The 19,777-nt window shown below is 37.3% G+C and overlaps 1 protein-coding gene across 3 annotated transcripts in view; it reads right to left on the minus strand.

Annotated features, from left to right (window-relative positions):
* Nucleotides 1-19,777, minus strand: part of CDKL5 (cyclin dependent kinase like 5) — a 131,612-nt gene that overhangs the window by 24,756 nt on the left and 87,079 nt on the right. For all 3 annotated transcript variants that reach the window (XM_036387454.2, XM_054514038.1, XM_036387464.2), the window contains exons 8-12: nucleotides 17,569-17,659; nucleotides 13,116-13,305; nucleotides 9,866-9,946; nucleotides 5,418-5,578; nucleotides 2,138-3,161 (exon numbers count right to left, since the gene is read on the minus strand). In XM_036387454.2, coding sequence (XP_036243347.1) covers nucleotides 2,138-3,161; nucleotides 5,418-5,578; nucleotides 9,866-9,946; nucleotides 13,116-13,305; nucleotides 17,569-17,659 — 1,547 coding nt within the window. The remainder of the gene's footprint in view (nucleotides 1-2,137; nucleotides 3,162-5,417; nucleotides 5,579-9,865; nucleotides 9,947-13,115; nucleotides 13,306-17,568; nucleotides 17,660-19,777) is intronic.

Genomic DNA, 19,777 nt, shown 5'->3' on the forward strand with positions numbered 1-19,777 from the left:
AAGACTGGATGAGAGTTTTTTCTTGATTTTTTTCTAAAATAAGATTTAAAGCTAGGCAAAAAAAGAATACTCTTCTTTAAAAAGCCGTGGTAGAGCTAAGAAGAAAATCAGTGAGAAACTAGAAACATGGAAGTGAGGAAACTTCACCAAAGATGAGCAGAGAAAAAAAACCTAAAAGAACTGATTAGAAAAAGTAAGTATGAAAACAGTAAAGAATCTATGAGAACACATATTATTAATGAGTTTTTTAGTTCACTAATCTTGAAGGGAGTGAAATTTTCTGACTCCTAATGCATAATGTAGAAAAGGGGGGAAAATGAGGATAGTAAGGAGCCAAAGAATGACTTTGTGAAAATGCCTTCATGAGGCATAAGAAGATTGACAATTTGATTTGTTACTGAAAGCAGTATAAACAAATTAAAAACAGCTTTGTGAATTCACAGACTTAGCATCCATTTCAGAAAAGTCATTTTCCTTTCACACTTCTAATGGTTGAAATACAGATTTTAAAAGCACTAATCAAGTAAAGGCTGAAGTTTTAAAAATACTGACCATAAGAGATAAAGTTCTTTATCTTGAATGAACAGACTTTCCAAAGCAAATGAAAATGAACAAAACCATAAGCATTACAATACCCATCGATTTTCCTAATTAAAATAAAAATCTGTCAACACATTTTCAATGAGAAAGAATGATCCAATAAAAACAACTGGCCTCCAAACAGTACAAAATAAAATCAAAATGACTTCAAATTACTATCTGCTGCATAATGCAGAAAATGAACTGAAGAAGACAAGGCAGTGTGACCTTTTATTATCAAAAACTAAAACACTGATAGTACTGCCCTTCCAAATAATGTCCTGAAGAATAAGTAACATTTAATTTGACTGAAATGAGAGAGACAGAAAAATAAGTACACAGGAAAGAAGTGTTTTTGAAATGGAGCTGCTGTAATCCCCTCTAGGTAGCTTTTTAAAAATTATTATTCTATTGCACTTCTATTTGATATTTTCTCATGTTTGAATACTCATAATCTTGAATGGAGGAGATGTGCAATGGATGAAAAAATATATTATGTCTTTTTTTCTCTACTGGACTGAAGAGAGAACCACTACCTGAAACTGGTCTTTTTATGGTACTTGTAGACCCCTATTAGGTCAGCTACATATATTTCTTAGATGAACTACTAAGTGGGCAGAGTATTTTAGTTTCTCATAATCATAACCATAATCTTTGGACATTAAATATTATTTAGAGCTCTTTGACTTTCTTCAAGTTGTCAACAAATCTGAACTAGATGTTCTCTCCTTAGAAGTCAGTTTATCACAGGTGTAGGCATAGAGAAACAAACACTCATTTTTGTATTTGTCTCTGCACCATTTTGTTAATAGAGAAATTTAAAGCTTTGAGGACAGCTTTCATAGTCATCTTTACATATCTGATATGTAAAACATGAGATAATTCAGAAGTGTTGTGTAACAAATGTAAATCAACACCAGATCCAGCCTGTCCTCACTCTTTAATTAATGCTCACAGAAAAACACAACCAGGTATCCACTGACAGTAACCACTGTGAGGAGTCAATTTACCAGTGGCCACTACAACATGAGATCTCCAGATTACACCAGTTACTTATCATACCAATCTAAAGAAATATTGCAAGCTTTGATATTTCTCTAGTAAATTAAGGTATTTCAGCAATAATAACCTGCTATACCTGAATGAAACACTGGCTTCAAAAATTAACATTAGCATTCATAACAGAAATACATATAGGAAAAGCTAAATAAAAACACAGATGAGAAAGATAATTAAGCAAAATGATACAGTAAAAATGACATCAGACCATGTAACCAAGGACTAAAACAACTAATGAAATTTTAACTTTGGAGATCATTTTTCCATTCTCACATTTCAGTACTTTAAGATAACGGTATCTATAGCCCATTTTTTCAAAGTACCTCGAAATATTCAGCCCTTCTGAAAAAAAGCCCCCAACAACATCCCCATATTGTACAAGACAAATAAATTAATAACTGCAAAGAAACAAACACAAGACAGAAAGCAGGCCACTGCCCCACATGACTTAAAAAGAGAAAGGTAAACCTTCAAATAAGAGGCAATATTTTGGACTAACCCTATTAGAATCTTCTGTACAGTCTTCTCGTGATGAGCCAACAGACCTTGTGAGTGACTTATGCTGCACCTGTGGAGATAACAGTTGCAGGCTGTTTGCTCTGGCTGCCATCCCTTGCCCTACGCTTAAGCCACCCTCTGAGCCCTTTGACCTCACTCTGTCCCGGCTCACATACATAGAGTGTCTATGAGGGCGCTGCTGGGAAGAAAAAGGACTGGTATAACCTAGACCATAGGAAAAAGATTCATGTGGAGCAGACAGAGAGTGGGAATGGCTTCCATCCATGTGATCTGGCAGTTTTAACTCCTCCATTGTTTTGGAGTGTCTGGTTGGTGGTCTTCGGGTGTCCAGGGTGCCCTCGCTGCGGTTGTTCCTCGCGGATGGACTGAGCATAGTTCTGTTATCGCTGTGCCGGGGAGCGCTCGGGCTGGTAGGAGAGTTCAGGTCCATACAGCTGGATGGAAAATACCTACTGGTGTTTGGTTCTGCAGCTTGGGCCCTGGCCTCAGAAAGGTTGCCCACGGATTTAGAGTCTGTCAGAACTCCATGGCTCTTGGACTTTGTCCGATAGGAGGGACTCTTAGAGGACTGTGGGATGGTGTCGATGTAGCTGTGGCGACTGTGCTTGTCGCCGGGCTGCAGCGTCCCAGTTTTGCTTTGAGAAGTTTCCATAAAGGAGTGCCGGTTCTGCTGAGATCTGGTGTTAGACTTCAGGTATTTTGTGCCTGAACCATCAGAACTTTTGGTGTCCACATTAAAATCAAACTCTGTTTTTCCCTTTGGTTCCTTTGGGCTGAGAAGATGCGGCATGTTATTATTTGCTATATCCTTGTTGCCAGATCCAGGTGTGCTGCTTGGTTTTTTTGCGTGCATTGGACTAGGTGCAGGTCCAGGAAGGTTTCCATTTAAAAAGCTTTCATTTGCTGGAAGCCCCTCTTCTCTTGGCCCGCCAGCCCCTAGTGGCATATCCTTGCTGTTTGATCTGTGGTGTGACTGCAAAGCAGAACTTTTGCTGGCTTGATTTCTATATTAAAATGCATAAAGAAGCATTAATATATCAGATTACTTATTCATGTATTAATAACTTCAAAAAAGTACACCCATTCCAGTTGCCATTTAAAACCAAAAATTTAACTGCAGTAAGATCAAATATTGCCAACTAAGGCACCAGAAGGTTCACTAAAATAACAGATTTGCAAGTGTTAGTACATCACTGTTTCTGGTTATAATCTGATGGCAAACTCTGCTTTGGTTAATGATTTTGCTGACAAAAACCCTGAAGATATCAAATCTAATAATAGAAATTCCAACATATATTTGCACATTTATGCATGTGTGTATGATGTGAGTACATTGCTAAGTGAAGCATTACATTAAAAAAATTAGCTGCATATCAATCGAAAAAATCTTAAATACACCTGGCATATCAAAGGAAGGTAGAAAAATCATGTATGTCAGCACTGTCAAAAAGCCCTGATACAATCAATGCTCCAGGCTATCTTGTGTATTCCTGGTTTGGAGGAGGAAAGAGAGGAAAGGAGGGGAAAAGAGGTTATTGTTCAGATGAGGTGAGCCTGAGCTAGCCCTGGAACACCAAATCCAAAACCAGGTCTACCACAGAAGACAGCTTTTGTGGAACTTGGCACTATCCCAGTTTTTGGTACATTAACTCATTCCAAAGCTGCACCTGAAAGGCTCTGCAACCAGACTGACTTGGTGCAGAGCTACTTGGTTGTGTCCTTATCCCCTTATCCTCTACTCTACTTCCTTGCTCTTCTGGTTTTGGGACTAGAGGACTGAGATATGAGCTGGTTCTGCAAACCCTGAGACTTATTTTTTTTTTGAGCAGGATTTATTATCTCAGGTTTTCTGGCATTAAACCAGTTCAGCTTCTAGATTTAGGCTGGCACTGCAATAGCCAAGACTGAACAGCGCTGGAGCTGTGCTTATTTGCCTTGATGGACCTAGGCAGGCTATGAGTAATTAACTTATTTCTGTAACAAATCTATGATGTAACTCAGATATATTACTGAGGGCTGAAGTGAGAGCTCACTGTACCTTTGTTGACCTTTTTGTTAATTACAATTGGATAATGCTAGCTGTTTTTATACCTAGGATTTTTGTATTAACCACTTCCAGTGATCTCATAATCTATTTCATTACAATTCCTAAAACTTAAGCAATTTTAATGCCAGTTTGAAATATTTTTCTGTTAACAGCAAGTATATTTTTCAAAACTTCAGAGATAGAGGAACCTAGTATTTTCACTAGGCAAGACTTTTGGACAAGTTTCCAGTGGATGTAGGTCTTTCTTTCTGATGCCATATGTCTAATGGTAAAACTTCTACTCTAAGCATCTGTAAAGGCAACTAAAACTTTTTGGTGTCTATCTTTGAAAAAGTAGAGATTGTGAATGTCATCCCAAGTCTTAAAATAGAGGAGCAATTTTTCGAATCTCACAGGATAAGCTAAAGAAAAATATGGCCAAGATTAAAAGCCTGCATATAGAATATTAAAATATTCTGCATACTTCAGAGGGTGACCTTTATGAATGCATTTATCAGAGCAATAACAAGAAGCTTTTTGTACTGAAGTATTTCATCCAGTAAACCTGGTTCATTGAGGTATGAAAACTAAGTGGCTTCTCTCAAGCTATGTGGGTCCAGCAAGGGAGTCACTGAGCAAACATATCCTGCTATGAGTCTGAGGTCAAATAGACTAGACACGATCCACAACTGCAACTGCAGACAAAATTCTGTTCATCTCCAATTTGGAATGTGATCAATGTGCACAATTTTCAGGACATTGAGCCGCTACAAATCTGTGTGAACTTTAAGCTTTTAAATATCAAAATCTTGGACAGATTTGTACATATACAGCCGTGGTAGCATTCCAAAGAAAAGAGCATTCGTTTGGAATCTTGGGCATCTTCCAAGCCACAAAATTCCTATTGTTCAAGAAAAAGGCTAACATTTTTTTTAAGGTGGATCAGCCAATTATTTTTCTTTGTCATATATAGAAATGGCTTCAACATTGTCTCTTTTTTTTTTAAGATGCATGCAGTCTGATGCAGAAAGTAAGCAAAAATTTCAGCTTGTGTAGCTGTAAATACTCTGTCTGCTTCCTTTACTCAGTGAGGCAACACAGAACAGCACACATGTCTGTGCCTATGCTGCCAAACAGCCCCTTTTCTTGTAGGTGATGCTGTGTGTGAGCACGACAACAACTCACTCACTGGCAGAGCAAACGTCAGTGGTAACAGTGACAAGACTACATTTACCTGTTAGATAAAGTGTTGCTGTCTGCATGGTAGGGTTTTCTCTTAGCTGACCGCGAAGGCGAACTTCCACAGCGATCCAAGAGTCTTTGGGTTTGAAACGAAGGGTGGTTCAAACATTGTTCTGTCAAATATCTATCTGCTGGATCTAGCTTCAGTAAGTTCTTTGAAAAACAAATCCCAAAGTTTAAATGTTAGTATCTGTATTTACAGTAGCAAAAAAAAGCCCAGAAACCAAAACAAAAAACCAAAACCAAACTAAAACAAAAAACCCCACAACAAAATAAAGAACATTACTGGGTAATTTTATAATCTTCAGAGTTTCTGTGATTAGATGTCACTGCTAGAATAATTTCATGGTGCATTAAAATACATATGATACAAAATAAACACATATGTGTTTATTTATATAACACCATATGTGTTATATGTATATAATTTTATGTACACATATATGATAGTATGTTTAAAATACAAAGATATTTAACATTTTTAAAATATGTTTTATATATATCTATATATGTTTTAAGTATATGTATTTTGAACATATTTTTCAGGATAAACCTTACAACATTGTTTTGAATCAAAAATATTAAATTTACCAGTAATAAAATGCTGCAATGAAACAAGCTTTACAAACAAAAAAAACAACTATATGGGAACATTCTTAGGCAAAAACAAACATTATTTTAACATTTAGTATTTTTAAAAATACACAAATAAAAGAGTTCTGTTTTTAGCTTATAGAGTTCAAGTCCACCCATATTTTCAAAGAATTCTCTCAATTGTTTACAATACATTCAGAATAACACTTGCCTTATAATTCTGTTAGATCAGTTGTGATTCTAAATAAAGACACTTCCTGACACGTAGAAAATATTTAATCACAAAACTTGAAAAGACTTGAGTATTTTTGGGAAGTTTGAAAGGTTTCTTGCAGGAAAAGAGCAATACAGAGTTTACACTGGAATATTCAAACATGCATGACTGTTAGCAAGGTTAAAAGTTTGAATGGCTATTAAGTAAAAAACCAGCTACTTCTTAAGGGTTGTATGTATTTAAGAGAGAAGAAATCAATGTGTGTCTATGCATACACATGCATAAACACACACACACACACACATTCAGCCACTCGACCACAAACTGGCTTTCCCTTCACAGGATCCCTGCACTTCAAAATGGAAAATGCTCAGGAAACAAAGCAAGTGGCAAACCAAACTCCTATGCAGTTTGGTCATACAGTATGCAGCACCTTTCCTTCTCACACACTGTACTGAATGATTAACAACTTCTTTTCCCCTTTTTTTCTGATCCTCATCACTACAGTGGCTCAAAAGGCAGAACAAACGTGAGGAGGAGGAGGCTGCATGTGATTCCTACATTCCCCCTCAGGAGAGAGGATGTCAGCTCACAAGTGCCTGTACACTACCTTACACAGGCTGGATGACAGGCAAGGAGACCTGGAAGTCCATAGGTTATCACAAGGCTGGGAATCTGCCTGGAATCACAGAGAAGTAGTGGGACTGGGCTCATGGCTGAGGCATGGTCACTGATGGGTACAACTGGTCTCAGATGGAAGGGGATGGACAGGGAGAAGAGTGGCACTCCATAAAATTGGCTTCCTGGATCATATCCAATGTCAGCATGGAACAAAAGGTTTATCCATGGACAATCTCTAGGTCAGGATTAGAAGGGAAAGCAACATTTGGCATGTTATGATGGGAGTTTGTTACCAGCGATGCACTGAAGAGCATGAAAGCGATGAAGAGGAAAACTCACTATAACACCAAAAAAAATGCCTCCTGGTCACAGATCCTCATCCTCACAGCAGACTTCAGCTATCCTGACACCCAGCCTGTGTACATGCTCCAGGAGATTTCTAGACTCAGTTGGTGGAAATCTCCTAGTGCAGCTGCTGGAGAGACAAAGTAGCCAAGGAGGGGACTTCAGTTTACTCGAGCTGCTGCTCAACAGCAGTAAAGTACTGGTGAGAAATCTGATCACAGAAGACACTCTGAGCTGTAGCAACTATAGGATGATTACAGATAGGACTGAAAGAAGAGGTGGGAAGATAAACATCAGAGATAAGACCCAGGACTTCAGGAAATCAAATTCCATTTTCTATAAGGAATTACCAGGCATTGTCTCCTGAAAAACTACCATAAGAGGAAAGATGTCCAGGACAGCCATTGATTTTTATGGAAAATTTATTTTGAGTTCAGGAACAAAGCATCTTACTGTACAGAAGACCACAATCTTTGTCAGAGGTTCAGGTTGGCTAAACAGGGAATTTCCTAATAAACAAAAATGCAAAACAGGAGTGGATGAGAACCAGAGTAAGGACAGGATACAAAGATGGACTATAAAAGCAGTGTATTAGCACAAATCTAAAGTCCAGCTAAGGCAAGTGAAGAAAACCAAGGGTAAAAAGAAAGGTTTCTACAAGTATTCTCTTTAGCAAACAGCTCAGAGGAAATGCATGTCTGGTGCTGAGTGGCAGAGACAATTGAATGGCAGATGATATAAAGAAGAGAGTCTTGATGTCTTTTTTTTCCAAGTCATAACATGCAAAACCAGTTCCTAACTCCCTAATACTTGTAAACCAGCATGACTTGAGAAGGAGAGCAGAGGTCTGGAGCAACAACAAAGCAACAAGGTCAAATTGGTGCCTCATCATTAATCTAGTCCAGAAATGCTCTCTAAATAGATATATGTTAATAACTCCCTACTTCAGTTGGCATAAGTTGAAGTGTGGGTTATTCAGTAATCTAGTAATCTGACCTGAGGTCCCTGGGAATGCAGATAATGAAGAGCACAACAAGTGTGGGCATGTGTCAGACTGTCCCTTGTCTGCAGAAGAGACAGGCACACGACAAAGTATGTGCAGCATTTGCAACATGCAACTTGACCACAAGTCCCTTCTGTTCTCTCCTTGTAGGCATCTGCACATTGCTTAACAAGGTTCCAATTCTTGAATTAAGAAATGCAGATCAAACACAAAATATCCCCTCTACAGAATTCCTGACCTTTCTCACCTTGTAGGCAGAAACATCAACAGAAAAGAAGAATGAAATTACTTGGAAACCTGCGCTTCCCTAAAACTCAAGTACTTCATTTCACATCTTTGCAACTTTTAAATCATATCAAAAGAACCTAAAAGACACTGAGATACTACATAAAATTTAGGATAAAATGAAAATAAACCCTCCCCCAGTACATGTAACAATAGTCTTAAGACTGATCTTGAAATTTCCGTTCTGCAATATATACTACCAGATCTTGAGCTACAGCTAACTATGAAAAAAAGTTTCTGTGAATTAGAAAATAGAGGAGAAAGTATAATACCAGAACAAGTAATTATATGCACTGGAGTGTAACATATTGCAGACTCCTTGAAACCAAGATAAAAGCCATGCTGACTCTCTTCATAAGGCAAGGAGATCAAAGGGATTTGAACTGGCTGTGTTGAAGAAGAGTAGAGCAAATTTGGTGGATTTCTGCTGGCTACAGCAATACTACTAAAAGCAAGTAAACACCCAAGTATTTCCCAAAGCATCTTTGCTTTCCAAGACAACTGGTGCAGAGGGGTTTGGGATCACACATCATTCAGAGTTGATTAGCCATATCCACGCTTCATGTGTGTCCCACATTGCCTTTAATTCTTTGGTGGTTCTATGATTATAAACCTAATTTTGGATACTATGACTTCTTTCTTCAGCTCACTGGGGATGAAATGATGTGAGGGTTGTACTGCAGCTCACCATGGGAGTGTTTTTATAGTACAGTATTGATGACAACAACACGTGTTCCATACCCAGGAACATGGCACAAATGCAAAGCCCAATGTTTTTGTGGGGAATGAGCTTCTCCTGATCCCCCATAAGAAGAACTCCCAGGACTGTAACCTAGTTTGGCCATGTGTAACTAGCTGACTTGTTCCAAAACAGGACAAAAGAGTAAACTAACATATACACCATGTACAGCTGATAGCAAGCAGATTAAGAGTTTGGATAAAAACCCAGAACTCCTGTGTGTCAACTTTGTTTTTGACAACTGTCCAAATCCTCACCCTTACCCAACAACAAATGAAAAACAGCTCAGGGTAGCCCAATACTCTGTGGATGTATCTAAATATGATCACACCCAGCAGTCAGTGCATGGATGTCAGTGTGGATACACAACCCTGCAAAGGATGGTGATGATGCTTTGTCTGGGCTACATATTCTTTATCGAATCAGTTAAAATTGAACAGACTCTCCTGGCATTTGCAAGGGATATTTTCCTGATTCCTAGGAAATACAAAGCCTTACTACAAACAATGGTGGAATCAAAATATCTCAAAATGGAGTTTCCAAAGTCCTTCTAAGATGCATTATGTAAGAAAAAAGGTAAAAAGTGACTTATGTATTTTCTTACATATCACAGACAGAGAAAAAAAGACATTTTCCTACCTTCATAAGATCAAGCAATACACCACTTAAAATTCCCAAGTATCTTCTCTCTAAAGACTGTGGATGATTGACTGCTGGAAACTGTAAAAAATACACTGTAAATATACTGATCATGTAAACAAGGTAATGCATGAATACAATGTTTAAAAAAATGGAAACTAGTGAATCAAGACATGTAATTAATGGGAATCCTAAGCACTGAAAAATTTAGTTGTTTATGAAAACTATAAAATATTATAGTGAAACAAATAATTCTAGATGTGTGGTAAGCATCTAGTCAACCAAAAAAAGTATTCTTGATTGTTAGGGCAGCCAAGAAGTCATTCTCAAGTGAGAAATAATCAACCTAATATTTTTTTTGGTGGCACTATGATTGACAGGAGGTTTAAAATAGATTCAGAACTAACATAAGTAACATATTTATTTAAAAAAAAGGTTAAAAATAGCTCAGAGATAATTTGAGAGTGCAAATACAGTACTACTCATTCATAATACTAAACATTAAACTAAACATTACTAAATAATACAAAACATTAACATAATACTATACATGAACGAACAATTCCCAAGTATTTTTAGTGAAAAAAGGCAAAAGCTCAAGGATTTGAGTTTCAGGGTTACTGCTGTGGTCATGCTGCTGGCAACACCATGAGAAGCAGTGCACACTGCTGGGGGCATCCATTAGTTGTACCAGTGTTACTTTTCATGAATTATATTTTGTGAACTTTGAAGAAAAATGGAAGAACATTAGTTTGAATGCTTTTATTCTAAATAGTCTCTGTATTTTTCTTTTGACTTTGCTTTATTTTGAAGTGGTTTACTAATAATTGAGAATTTTTTAAAGTCCAAGTCTGCTATATTGATCCTCAACAGTAGCTTGGGTAAAACAAGGCTTCCATGCTTCCTCCAATTTTAACATAAATCAAATTGTAAAATGTTTGTGTCTTCCTGTGGAGTGACAATCATAAAGAAGCTTTTATATCTAGAATGATTAGGGAAACAGGAAAATGTGCCAAAGCCATGCAAAGCATCAGTGGCTTGTCACTGTAATTGTTCACATTCCTCATGTAACTTATTGGTAGAACAAATATTTATATCCCTACATTGCCACTCACAATTTTCTGTAAAGTCATGAGCCTATTGGTAGTTTCTGATCCCATATTATTTTACTTCCTTATGTCTTCAACATACCCTGGATGTTTTCCTCCTCAAAAGAATTGAAGAGAGATCACTAAATACTCCCTAAACCTCAGGAGCAAGGAAAACTGTGTTATATACATATATATGGAGGATATGAGTAGAAAGAAAAGACAAGTTTGCAAATCTGTGTTTGGATCCATGCTGTTTTGAAGAGAATTTTTTAATCCTATTTTACAATATGGTACTATTCACTTAGGGTAATATAGAAATTCACGAAGTCTAAACATATAAAAAAATTTCACATCATGGGCTAGTTTCTATCTTGAGAATATCCAGCACCAAATCCAGCTTGTAAGTAATAATTGGCTTGATCACAGCATACCTACTATCTGCTCTGCAACAGAAAATCTTTCAGTATTAAGCACTACATTCAGAAAATTAAGCTACATTCAGAAAAAATGTACTTTTAAGGCTGTCTTATAGCATAGGATAATTTTTTCTCACAAATTAACTAATGAATATAATATTTCAAACAAATAATTTTTGTAGTTTTTTTGATGTTTAAGCCATTATTCAGACTTCACTTCAATTCTAAAAAATACTCTCAATGAGGAGCCATATGGCCCTGTCCACATCAGCAGCATCCTGACGTTACAGATGGGACTAAGAAGGCAGGAACATGTCTGAGGCCAAGCACTGAACCACTGATCCGGGATGAGAACAGACTCATAACTCTGAGCCTTGTGCTAATCACATTAGGTCTGTGCTGTCTTCTTGAATTATTGTATTTTAAAGCTACAAAACAAAGATATTTCATCTTAAGACATCACAGAGCATTTATCCAAACAAGATTACACTTCACAATCAGAAATGCTGTAAAATGATGTTGAAGAGGCAGTAATTTATTTGACTCACAATTTTTAAAGTGTTGTTTTCCTGAGAAGGGGTTATAAATTTCTCATACAAAAACATCATCCAACTCACTGTTTTAAACAGGATGAAATACAAACAGGACCTTGCAAGAAATACTTGTCTAATAATTTTTTTTAAACCCTCCACTCTTGAAGGGTCTACAAACTTCAACAAAATCTCTTCAGAATCAGTTATTCTTATACCTAAAATAAATACCCTAACATCTTAAGCCAACTGCTTTCTTATCACTGTTAGCTAAAACAAATTTGTGGCAACTTTGAACATGCTTTAACAGAACTAGGTCCCCATTCCTTCCCTTTCACATTCTCACATTTTCTCTTTCTCAGAGTAAAACTCAAATCTTGAGTCTTTAGCACAGATCAGGTCTCCTAAAACCCTCATATGCCTCTTCATATGATTTACACTACAGATTTCAGAATATTACCGAGATCATAAACTCACCTTTCCAAGCAACACTGATCAATAAAGAAAGGACAACCAAAACTGAATTACAAGGAAACATGAGTACAATCACTGACCAGGTACTGTTAAAAGTAACAGAGCTAATATTTATTTATTGATACTGGTATTTTGCCATATTGCATATCCCAGCTTGGGTAGATCTTCACACAAGTGAGTCTCTGTCATTATATTATATTGGCAAACCCTTGAAGAGAACAATGCTCTCAGTAGGAAGAGCTTTTTTACTCAAGAGACTTAAACTCCCCAGGAATGTAAGTCAAAAGGCAAAAAGCTCTTCTGCCATGGTAGTAGCATCTACAGCTCTGATTTTCCCAACAAAGTAGCTTATAGACAACAGTCCTAAATTTTCCACATCCTGACCTTACAGAGCTTTGCCACTAAACTTTCCAGTGCAAACCTGGCAGGGCAATGTTAGATTGGGTATAAGAAGTAAACTGCATGCCAAAAATATCTAAGAAACGAAAGAAAATCTTTAAACAACTTTTAACAAGAAAACAAATAACTTACAATACTTTTAACAAGAAAACAAATAACTTACACTTCTGGTGTAATCAGAATTTTACTTTGACTTATGAATGCTTTATAATCTCTACATCCTATACTTACCCAGAAACGTAGGCAGCAGATAACGCACAATGCAAATGTAAAGAACCTTTGCAGCACTTCACACAAGTAAATAAGAAAAATGAGAAAAAAGAACAAAGCTTTCCCTTACCCGCAAGCCATGGAAGCGTGGGTTGCTGTAGAAGAGCTTCATCTGCTCGGCTGGCAGTGGGCCCAGCACCTTCTGAATGGTGAAGAGCTGGTCAATCTCACTCTCGCCAGGGAACAGCGGCTGCCCGTCGCTCAGCTCCCCCAGGATGCAGCCTACAGACCACATATCCACAGCCTTGCCATAAGGGGCTCTGCCAAGCAAAAAGAAAATGTTTGTTACCCGCTGCCACTGCCTTCTTACTGAGCTGCTTCAATTCATTGGCCGTATTTCCCATGGCACTCCTCCTCACAACACAGAAAAACAAACTTTATTATTAAGCAAACTACCTCAAAAACCAAGCGCTCTGTTTCTGCCCTAGATTTCCTGATGTATCTATCACTGCTTGAAAAGGCGGGAGATGGATTCTCAAGTGCCCCCAGGGACCTTGTTCTTTTTGAAAAATCTTGCACACAAGAATAACCTTTTTGACTACAAAGCATTCTCCACTCACAGTTAAACTACCACTAACTTCCCTTCTCTCTAGAGCTCATGCCTGCACTCTGTTCCTGCATTACATCTCGTTTGATTATGCTTAATAGGTGGATGGGCATTCTGGGTCTGGCCACTGGGAGAACAGAAATTATAAGAAATCTTTATTTCAGCATTTATACACAAAAATTATAATTAGCAAGAAAACAGAGTTCTCCTGAAAACTATCTGATAGAAAAAACAAGTGAGGAAGCAATGAAAACATCATAAATTCCTGTCTGGGAGCAAAGCCACAGGCTGGGGTTTGGGGAAAGCTCTTCTGTATACACCCAAATTCTTGTTTGTTGAATTTGTAAAAAAAAATTGTAAATACCCATATTATTCCAATAATGCCTTTCAAATGTTTAGATTTTGAACAAAATTATTCCAATAATGCCTTTCAAATGTTTAGATTTTGAATAAAATGACTGGAGAATGCTTTTCATGTCAAAGAAAGGCATATAAAACAAAAAATCTGGAACAAAGATTGAACTGAAAACATATTTCACTGAGTCTCTTCTTTTTGAAACTTTTAATCCAGTAACTCAAATTCTGTTTCAAGAGATTTAAATTACAGCTGGCTTGCCTTTTTCTGGAGTAAGACAGCACCAAGAGTTGCAGGTGACAAATCCTATCCTAAATCTACGTCTTTCACTCCTTCCTTATATTGCTGATAATGATGTTTAGAGAAAGAACATCCTCAAACTAAAAAAAAAAAAATATATATATAGTTTGACTCTTCCCCATTGATTTGATTGCTCATGATTATTTACTTCACTTGTGGGGAGAACACTTGGCCAGAGGAACAGTAAACCCTTTAGGTGAAGGTGAGAAAGCATTTCTAGGTGGACAATAGCCAAAGTGAAACTGCTGCAGGACTCTATGGCAGCTGGGAAAGCTGAAGTAAGGCACCAAAACTTCAAGAACCACTTGCCTTAGAGAATGTGCCATGAGACACTGTAGTTCTCTCACAACAATCACCCCAAAATCAAAGGTTTGCCCCACTGGAAGAGACTGCAACAGAGAACCACCAGAGGCAAAGCAGACCATGTCACAATTCCTCAGGTACCACTACTGCTCAGTGGGGCTCCTCATTTGTTTGGGGTTCATAATCCTGCACAGTGGCTCCCTGTGGATTTGCTGAGACTCAGTGTTTGACCCTTTTATGGTGCTGCTAGTCCAACCCACCCACTAGGTCAGAATGACTCAAAGTAAGGCCCAGTTTTCCTTCCCAGTGCACAAGGCAACACAGGCAAAAAATGGACTCCAAAGCCAAGGCTCTGTAGGCAAAACAGTGAGAGTACAGGTAAAAATCTTCCCCTTTTATTATGACAAAAACCCAAATACATCTTTGCTTGCAACTCCTTTAATACACAGTTTTCTCCACTAAAATGTGAAATGGGGAAAAGGTTGCTGTAGACTGGGGTACTGTAGAACAAGCTGGGGTTACAACTGAGGGATGGGCTAAAACTCCTTTGAGGAATGGACCATTACCTTTCCTTGCTCTCAAGAACAAAGGAAGCTGAACCACTAAAAGTTAACAACATTTCACTATTTAGTCTGTAGTCAAACAAGCAAATCAGAAAACAGCCATTTCTTAAGGCAGCACAAACTGCAGCATTGTTATTTGAAAAGGAAAACTCAAGACTTCTTTTCTGCTGATTGTCAGGATCAGTCTGGTCAGATCACAGCAGACAAAAAAATGCAAAAGTGACATGGCTGGACAAATGAAAATAACTCCTATAGCACAGACAGACCATACCTGAGAAGCACTACAGTCTATGCCTGAACATATTAGATTCTCCAAAACATGTTTTCATCTAGTAATTTAGGATGCTTTAAAATCTACTGGCTTTTAGCAATATTTTGTCATCAAAGGGTACAGAGTACTCCACTAACAGTAGTTACCTGAGGCTCTCCAAAATGAGTAGATTTTAGATGTTCTGTGAATAATTATGGAGCAATTTTCTTTCGTCTCCTGAAATTTAGGTCTTGAATGTTATCACTAAACAAAAACCTCTCTGGGACACATTTTCAAAATTGAAAAAGTAAAACTGTATTTGTTAAACTGAATGTAGTTAATAAACCTGTGAAGATTTCTGAGTACTAGATGCTTATAAAAATTTGGTAAATGTAAGGAAAGGGGGAATGGGAAAGATGAATGCCTGGGAAACAGAAGAGAATTGCCAAGAAACAGGCATCACTTTGCCAGAAAAACTTGGCTTTAAAAACACACACCAGCACAATTGAAACATTAAATACACAAATCCCCCCCTTTCTCTAGAAGCTAATCAAACAGATTTAGTGAACTACAAACAGACATAATTCATGCTAAATTTCCTCTGCCAACAAAACAGCTTCAGAAAATGCAGGTCAGACTAATACTGTGTCTGTCAAGCTTTTCATGTCTTTCCTCCTAAATACTCATTACTACTAGAGACAGAAAAAAATTGTTTGTATCTAAAAAGGTCAAAATTTATGCTATTTTTCCAGTCTTTTATTTATACTTATAAATGTACATACACACTTCACTAGAAGCTTTACTGTTTTCTCCAAAACATGAAAAATTGAGCTTAGAGTTTTTTAATAGCAACTTTAAGATACTATTATGCACATAAGAAAACAACTGCCAACAAATTTGATTAAGATCAGCACAGCTCTGGGAACACTGGGATGACTTTATTGACAGAGTAATTATTACTTAATTATTCACCTGTTCAAAAAATATCTAGCTCAGTGTTAATCAAATGTTCCAACAAAGGCTTGTTTCCCAGAAGGACTTAACATGGGCTTAAAGACTCTTAGGAGTGACCAGAAATGTTTAGAGTCATCCTGTGGCTAACAGTTCCTTGTTTTAAGAATATATATATATAAATACACATGCACTGTATATTGGAATTGTATTCTGGGAGAGCGTTCACGTAGTTTAGATTAATGCTCTGTTTAACTTGACTGTAATGGGAAGATCACAAATCACAGATCTCCAATTTTTTTTCCTCTTCCTTTGCCCTTGAATTTGTTAATTTAGTATATCATGAATTTGTTCATTTAGTATCTCAAAATCTGTTTTACTTTGTGAGGTAGTAAAATGCTCATTTTCCAGATCAATAAAGGAGCAATAGTAAATTTTCTGGCTGAGGCTACTCATGTAACTAATACTTTTGCAGTCAATGCAATGCTAACTTCTCAGTGCTTTATTAAAATGATTTATACAGCCTCCTTCAATAAATTCTTCCTAACTAGTAAAAATCTAGCACCTTCCTTTTGAGTGACTTCAGCAGTGCTGGCAAAGAGTAACTACAAATGAAAACCAAAGCACAGAATCATAGAAAGTTTTAGGTTGGAAGGGACCATTGAAGATCATTTCATTCCAATCCCCCTCATCTGGGCAGGGACACCTTCCACTAGATCAGGACGCTCAGAGCCCCATTCAACTTGGTCTTGACACTGCCAGGGATGGGGCACCCACAGCTTCTCTGGGCAACCTGTTCAGAGCCTCACCACCTCTGAGCAAAAAAAATTCCTTCCTAATACAGTTCTGACACAAAGGATGAAGATAACTAGGAATGTTGCATTGTAAAGCTGTACTGCCATTGCTATGTGATGTCCACAGGCATAGGCTGATGGAACATTCCAGGCTAGAGGGCTACCATGGAATCCTCTTCTGAAAGAACTGGGAATGGGGTGCAGGAGCTGGAAGTACATCTTTTATAATTCAGCCTAATATTTTGGTCAGGTAAACACTGCTCAGCTCAAGACAGGTCAATATGTTGATGATTCATACTGACTTACTGGAAATGAACAAAAATTAATGAAACTCTGGAAGCTCTTGAAACCTTGCCTTTAAATCAAACTCAGTTCTCCACAGGCAAAGCTTACAAAAGGTGCTGAAAACCCCTATAGAATCAGTAGAGGTTTATTATGGCAGTTCTCAAAGTGTTCTTACCCAAGCAGGAGTTCAGGTGAGCGGTACCATCTGGTAGCCACATACTCTGTATAGTTAGCATTGCTTCCTTCAGAGAGATTCCGAGCAAAGCCTGTTGGAGAAACAGTGAGAAAGATTGTATCCCATTTTCAAAACAATACCTGCATCACCACTGATTTTGGCAGAAGAGGTCATGTCTATTTATATAGAAGCAAGTTGTTTACAACCCCTGCTGCAGAATGATGTCTCCAACAACTGCTTGCCTACTGAAATGCAAGCTTTTATTGATACAACAGTGAAAGTCAGCATGTCTGCTTTATTGACTCCCTTACTTGTGTACTATCTCACAAGTCAGTAGGGTTTTGCTATTACTCTGTATGCTATCATGTAATCAAAACAGACTGATAAGAGTTAACTGGCAGTATGCCATGTCAGCTATTGAAATATTACACTACATTTCACTGAGGTGCTGTTTGCAGAAGAAGATTCATAACGTTAGAAACATTACACATGCATGTGTACTAGACTCTTCTGGTCATTGATCCTAACTACTACTGTCTTTGATTTTTTAAACTGGTCAAAAAACAACATATTATTCTCATCTAAGGACACTGCCTCCCGGGCTTGGCAAGGAAAATGGTCATCTCCTCAAAACTGTAAAATGCAGGAGGTCTAGGAAAACCAGCAATACTGTTTGTATCTGCACTTGGCTCACTCCACATGTTTTGGCTTATCAACTGCTTTAGCATCACATTCACAACAAAGTTCTTAATGAATTAGGATCTGAAAGCATATCCAAATTAACTTCTTTATTCACATAATTTTGTTAAGAATTAAAAAAAAAAATTAAAACGTATACTTATTTGCAATTGTACCAAAAATTCCCTACTGTCCTAAGGTGTACAATTATGACCACTGGCTGACAGAAAAGTGTCTGGAATATCCATTTGTAGGAATAATTTGAACTTTTATTTTTATTCTCCTCCATTCATTAAAAGTCAGCCAAGCACCACAATAATGTTACTGAATTTTTCATGTAGAAGTACTCCAGGACAGATATTAGCACTATTTTCAAGAAGTATCAAGTCTTACTGTTTTCAAATAAATAATTAACAATTGGGTGACACAGGACAGACAGATCTCAGCAGCAAGGCTCCACAGGTGTCAGTTCCACACTAAAGCTCAAAGTGAGACAAACTTTTGGGACTGAAATGCAGAAGCAGCATTTCCAAGATGCTTTCTTATGGGGATGTGGCATTAAAACACAGTTCAAAATTCCCTTCAGTGAAATCACTGTAAATCTTTCCATTATTGCATGAACAATGAAGAAATAGTAAAATTTCCTGTGTTGCAGAAGAATAAGGCATATCTTTATTTACTGACTCAGTAAGTCCTACTTAAATGCAATAATGTTTTTCTTTACATCTGAGTTCCTGTGCAGAAGCTGCCAAAATTGCCTTTTCCATTCAATTATGTTTTGTAAGGTTGTAATTTAAAAAGTTTTAAAATGGTTTTTAGTATTCTGAAAGTGTAAAGCTTAGTTTGAAGAAGCCCAATTCCACTCACCCCTGTCGAATACTAACTTACTACAAGATGAAGTAAAATTTTGGATGCAGACTATTATTATTATTATTATTATTAGACTAGTGACCATAGAAAACAATTATAAATTTGTTAATGACATAGGTTACAGCTGTTACTTTTTGCAAGATACCTCTAACTTCAAGTGCTAGTAAACTAAAAGATGGGATGAGTACGATGAGGAATGGATTCAAACATATTCAAACATAAGAATTCATATCTGTTCCCATAAAGTCCAATGAACATAACTGGTGCTGCTGCAGAAAAGCTGGAATTGATTGTTTTTTAACTTCCAACATGGGGATTGATTGAATTTTGAAATATTACTATATTTAGAACTGCTTAGGCAGCCCCATTTCTGTTTCAAATTACAAGCTATCTGATTAATCTTGGCAGTGGAAAATCTTTCATTCATGTGTTTAAAGAACAGAGGGAAGATAAACAGGAGCTACACCAAAGAAATGGGACAGTCAAAATGTGGGAAACCCCAGGCTGAAAGGGGGAGGGGAAGAAAGGAAAAAGGTTGTCACATAATAGAAATAAATACATGTGCTGATGTAACACATGGATCTGATAGCACATGAGCTCCTGTGCATCAGAAGAATAAACAGGTGAAAGTTTCATCCTCCTCCTTCCAGGCCAGTCCATC

The sequence above is a fragment of the Molothrus ater genome, chromosome 2, assembly GCF_012460135.2.
Source record: "Molothrus ater isolate BHLD 08-10-18 breed brown headed cowbird chromosome 2, BPBGC_Mater_1.1, whole genome shotgun sequence".
In the NCBI taxonomy this organism is placed as follows: Eukaryota; Metazoa; Chordata; class Aves; order Passeriformes; family Icteridae; genus Molothrus; species Molothrus ater.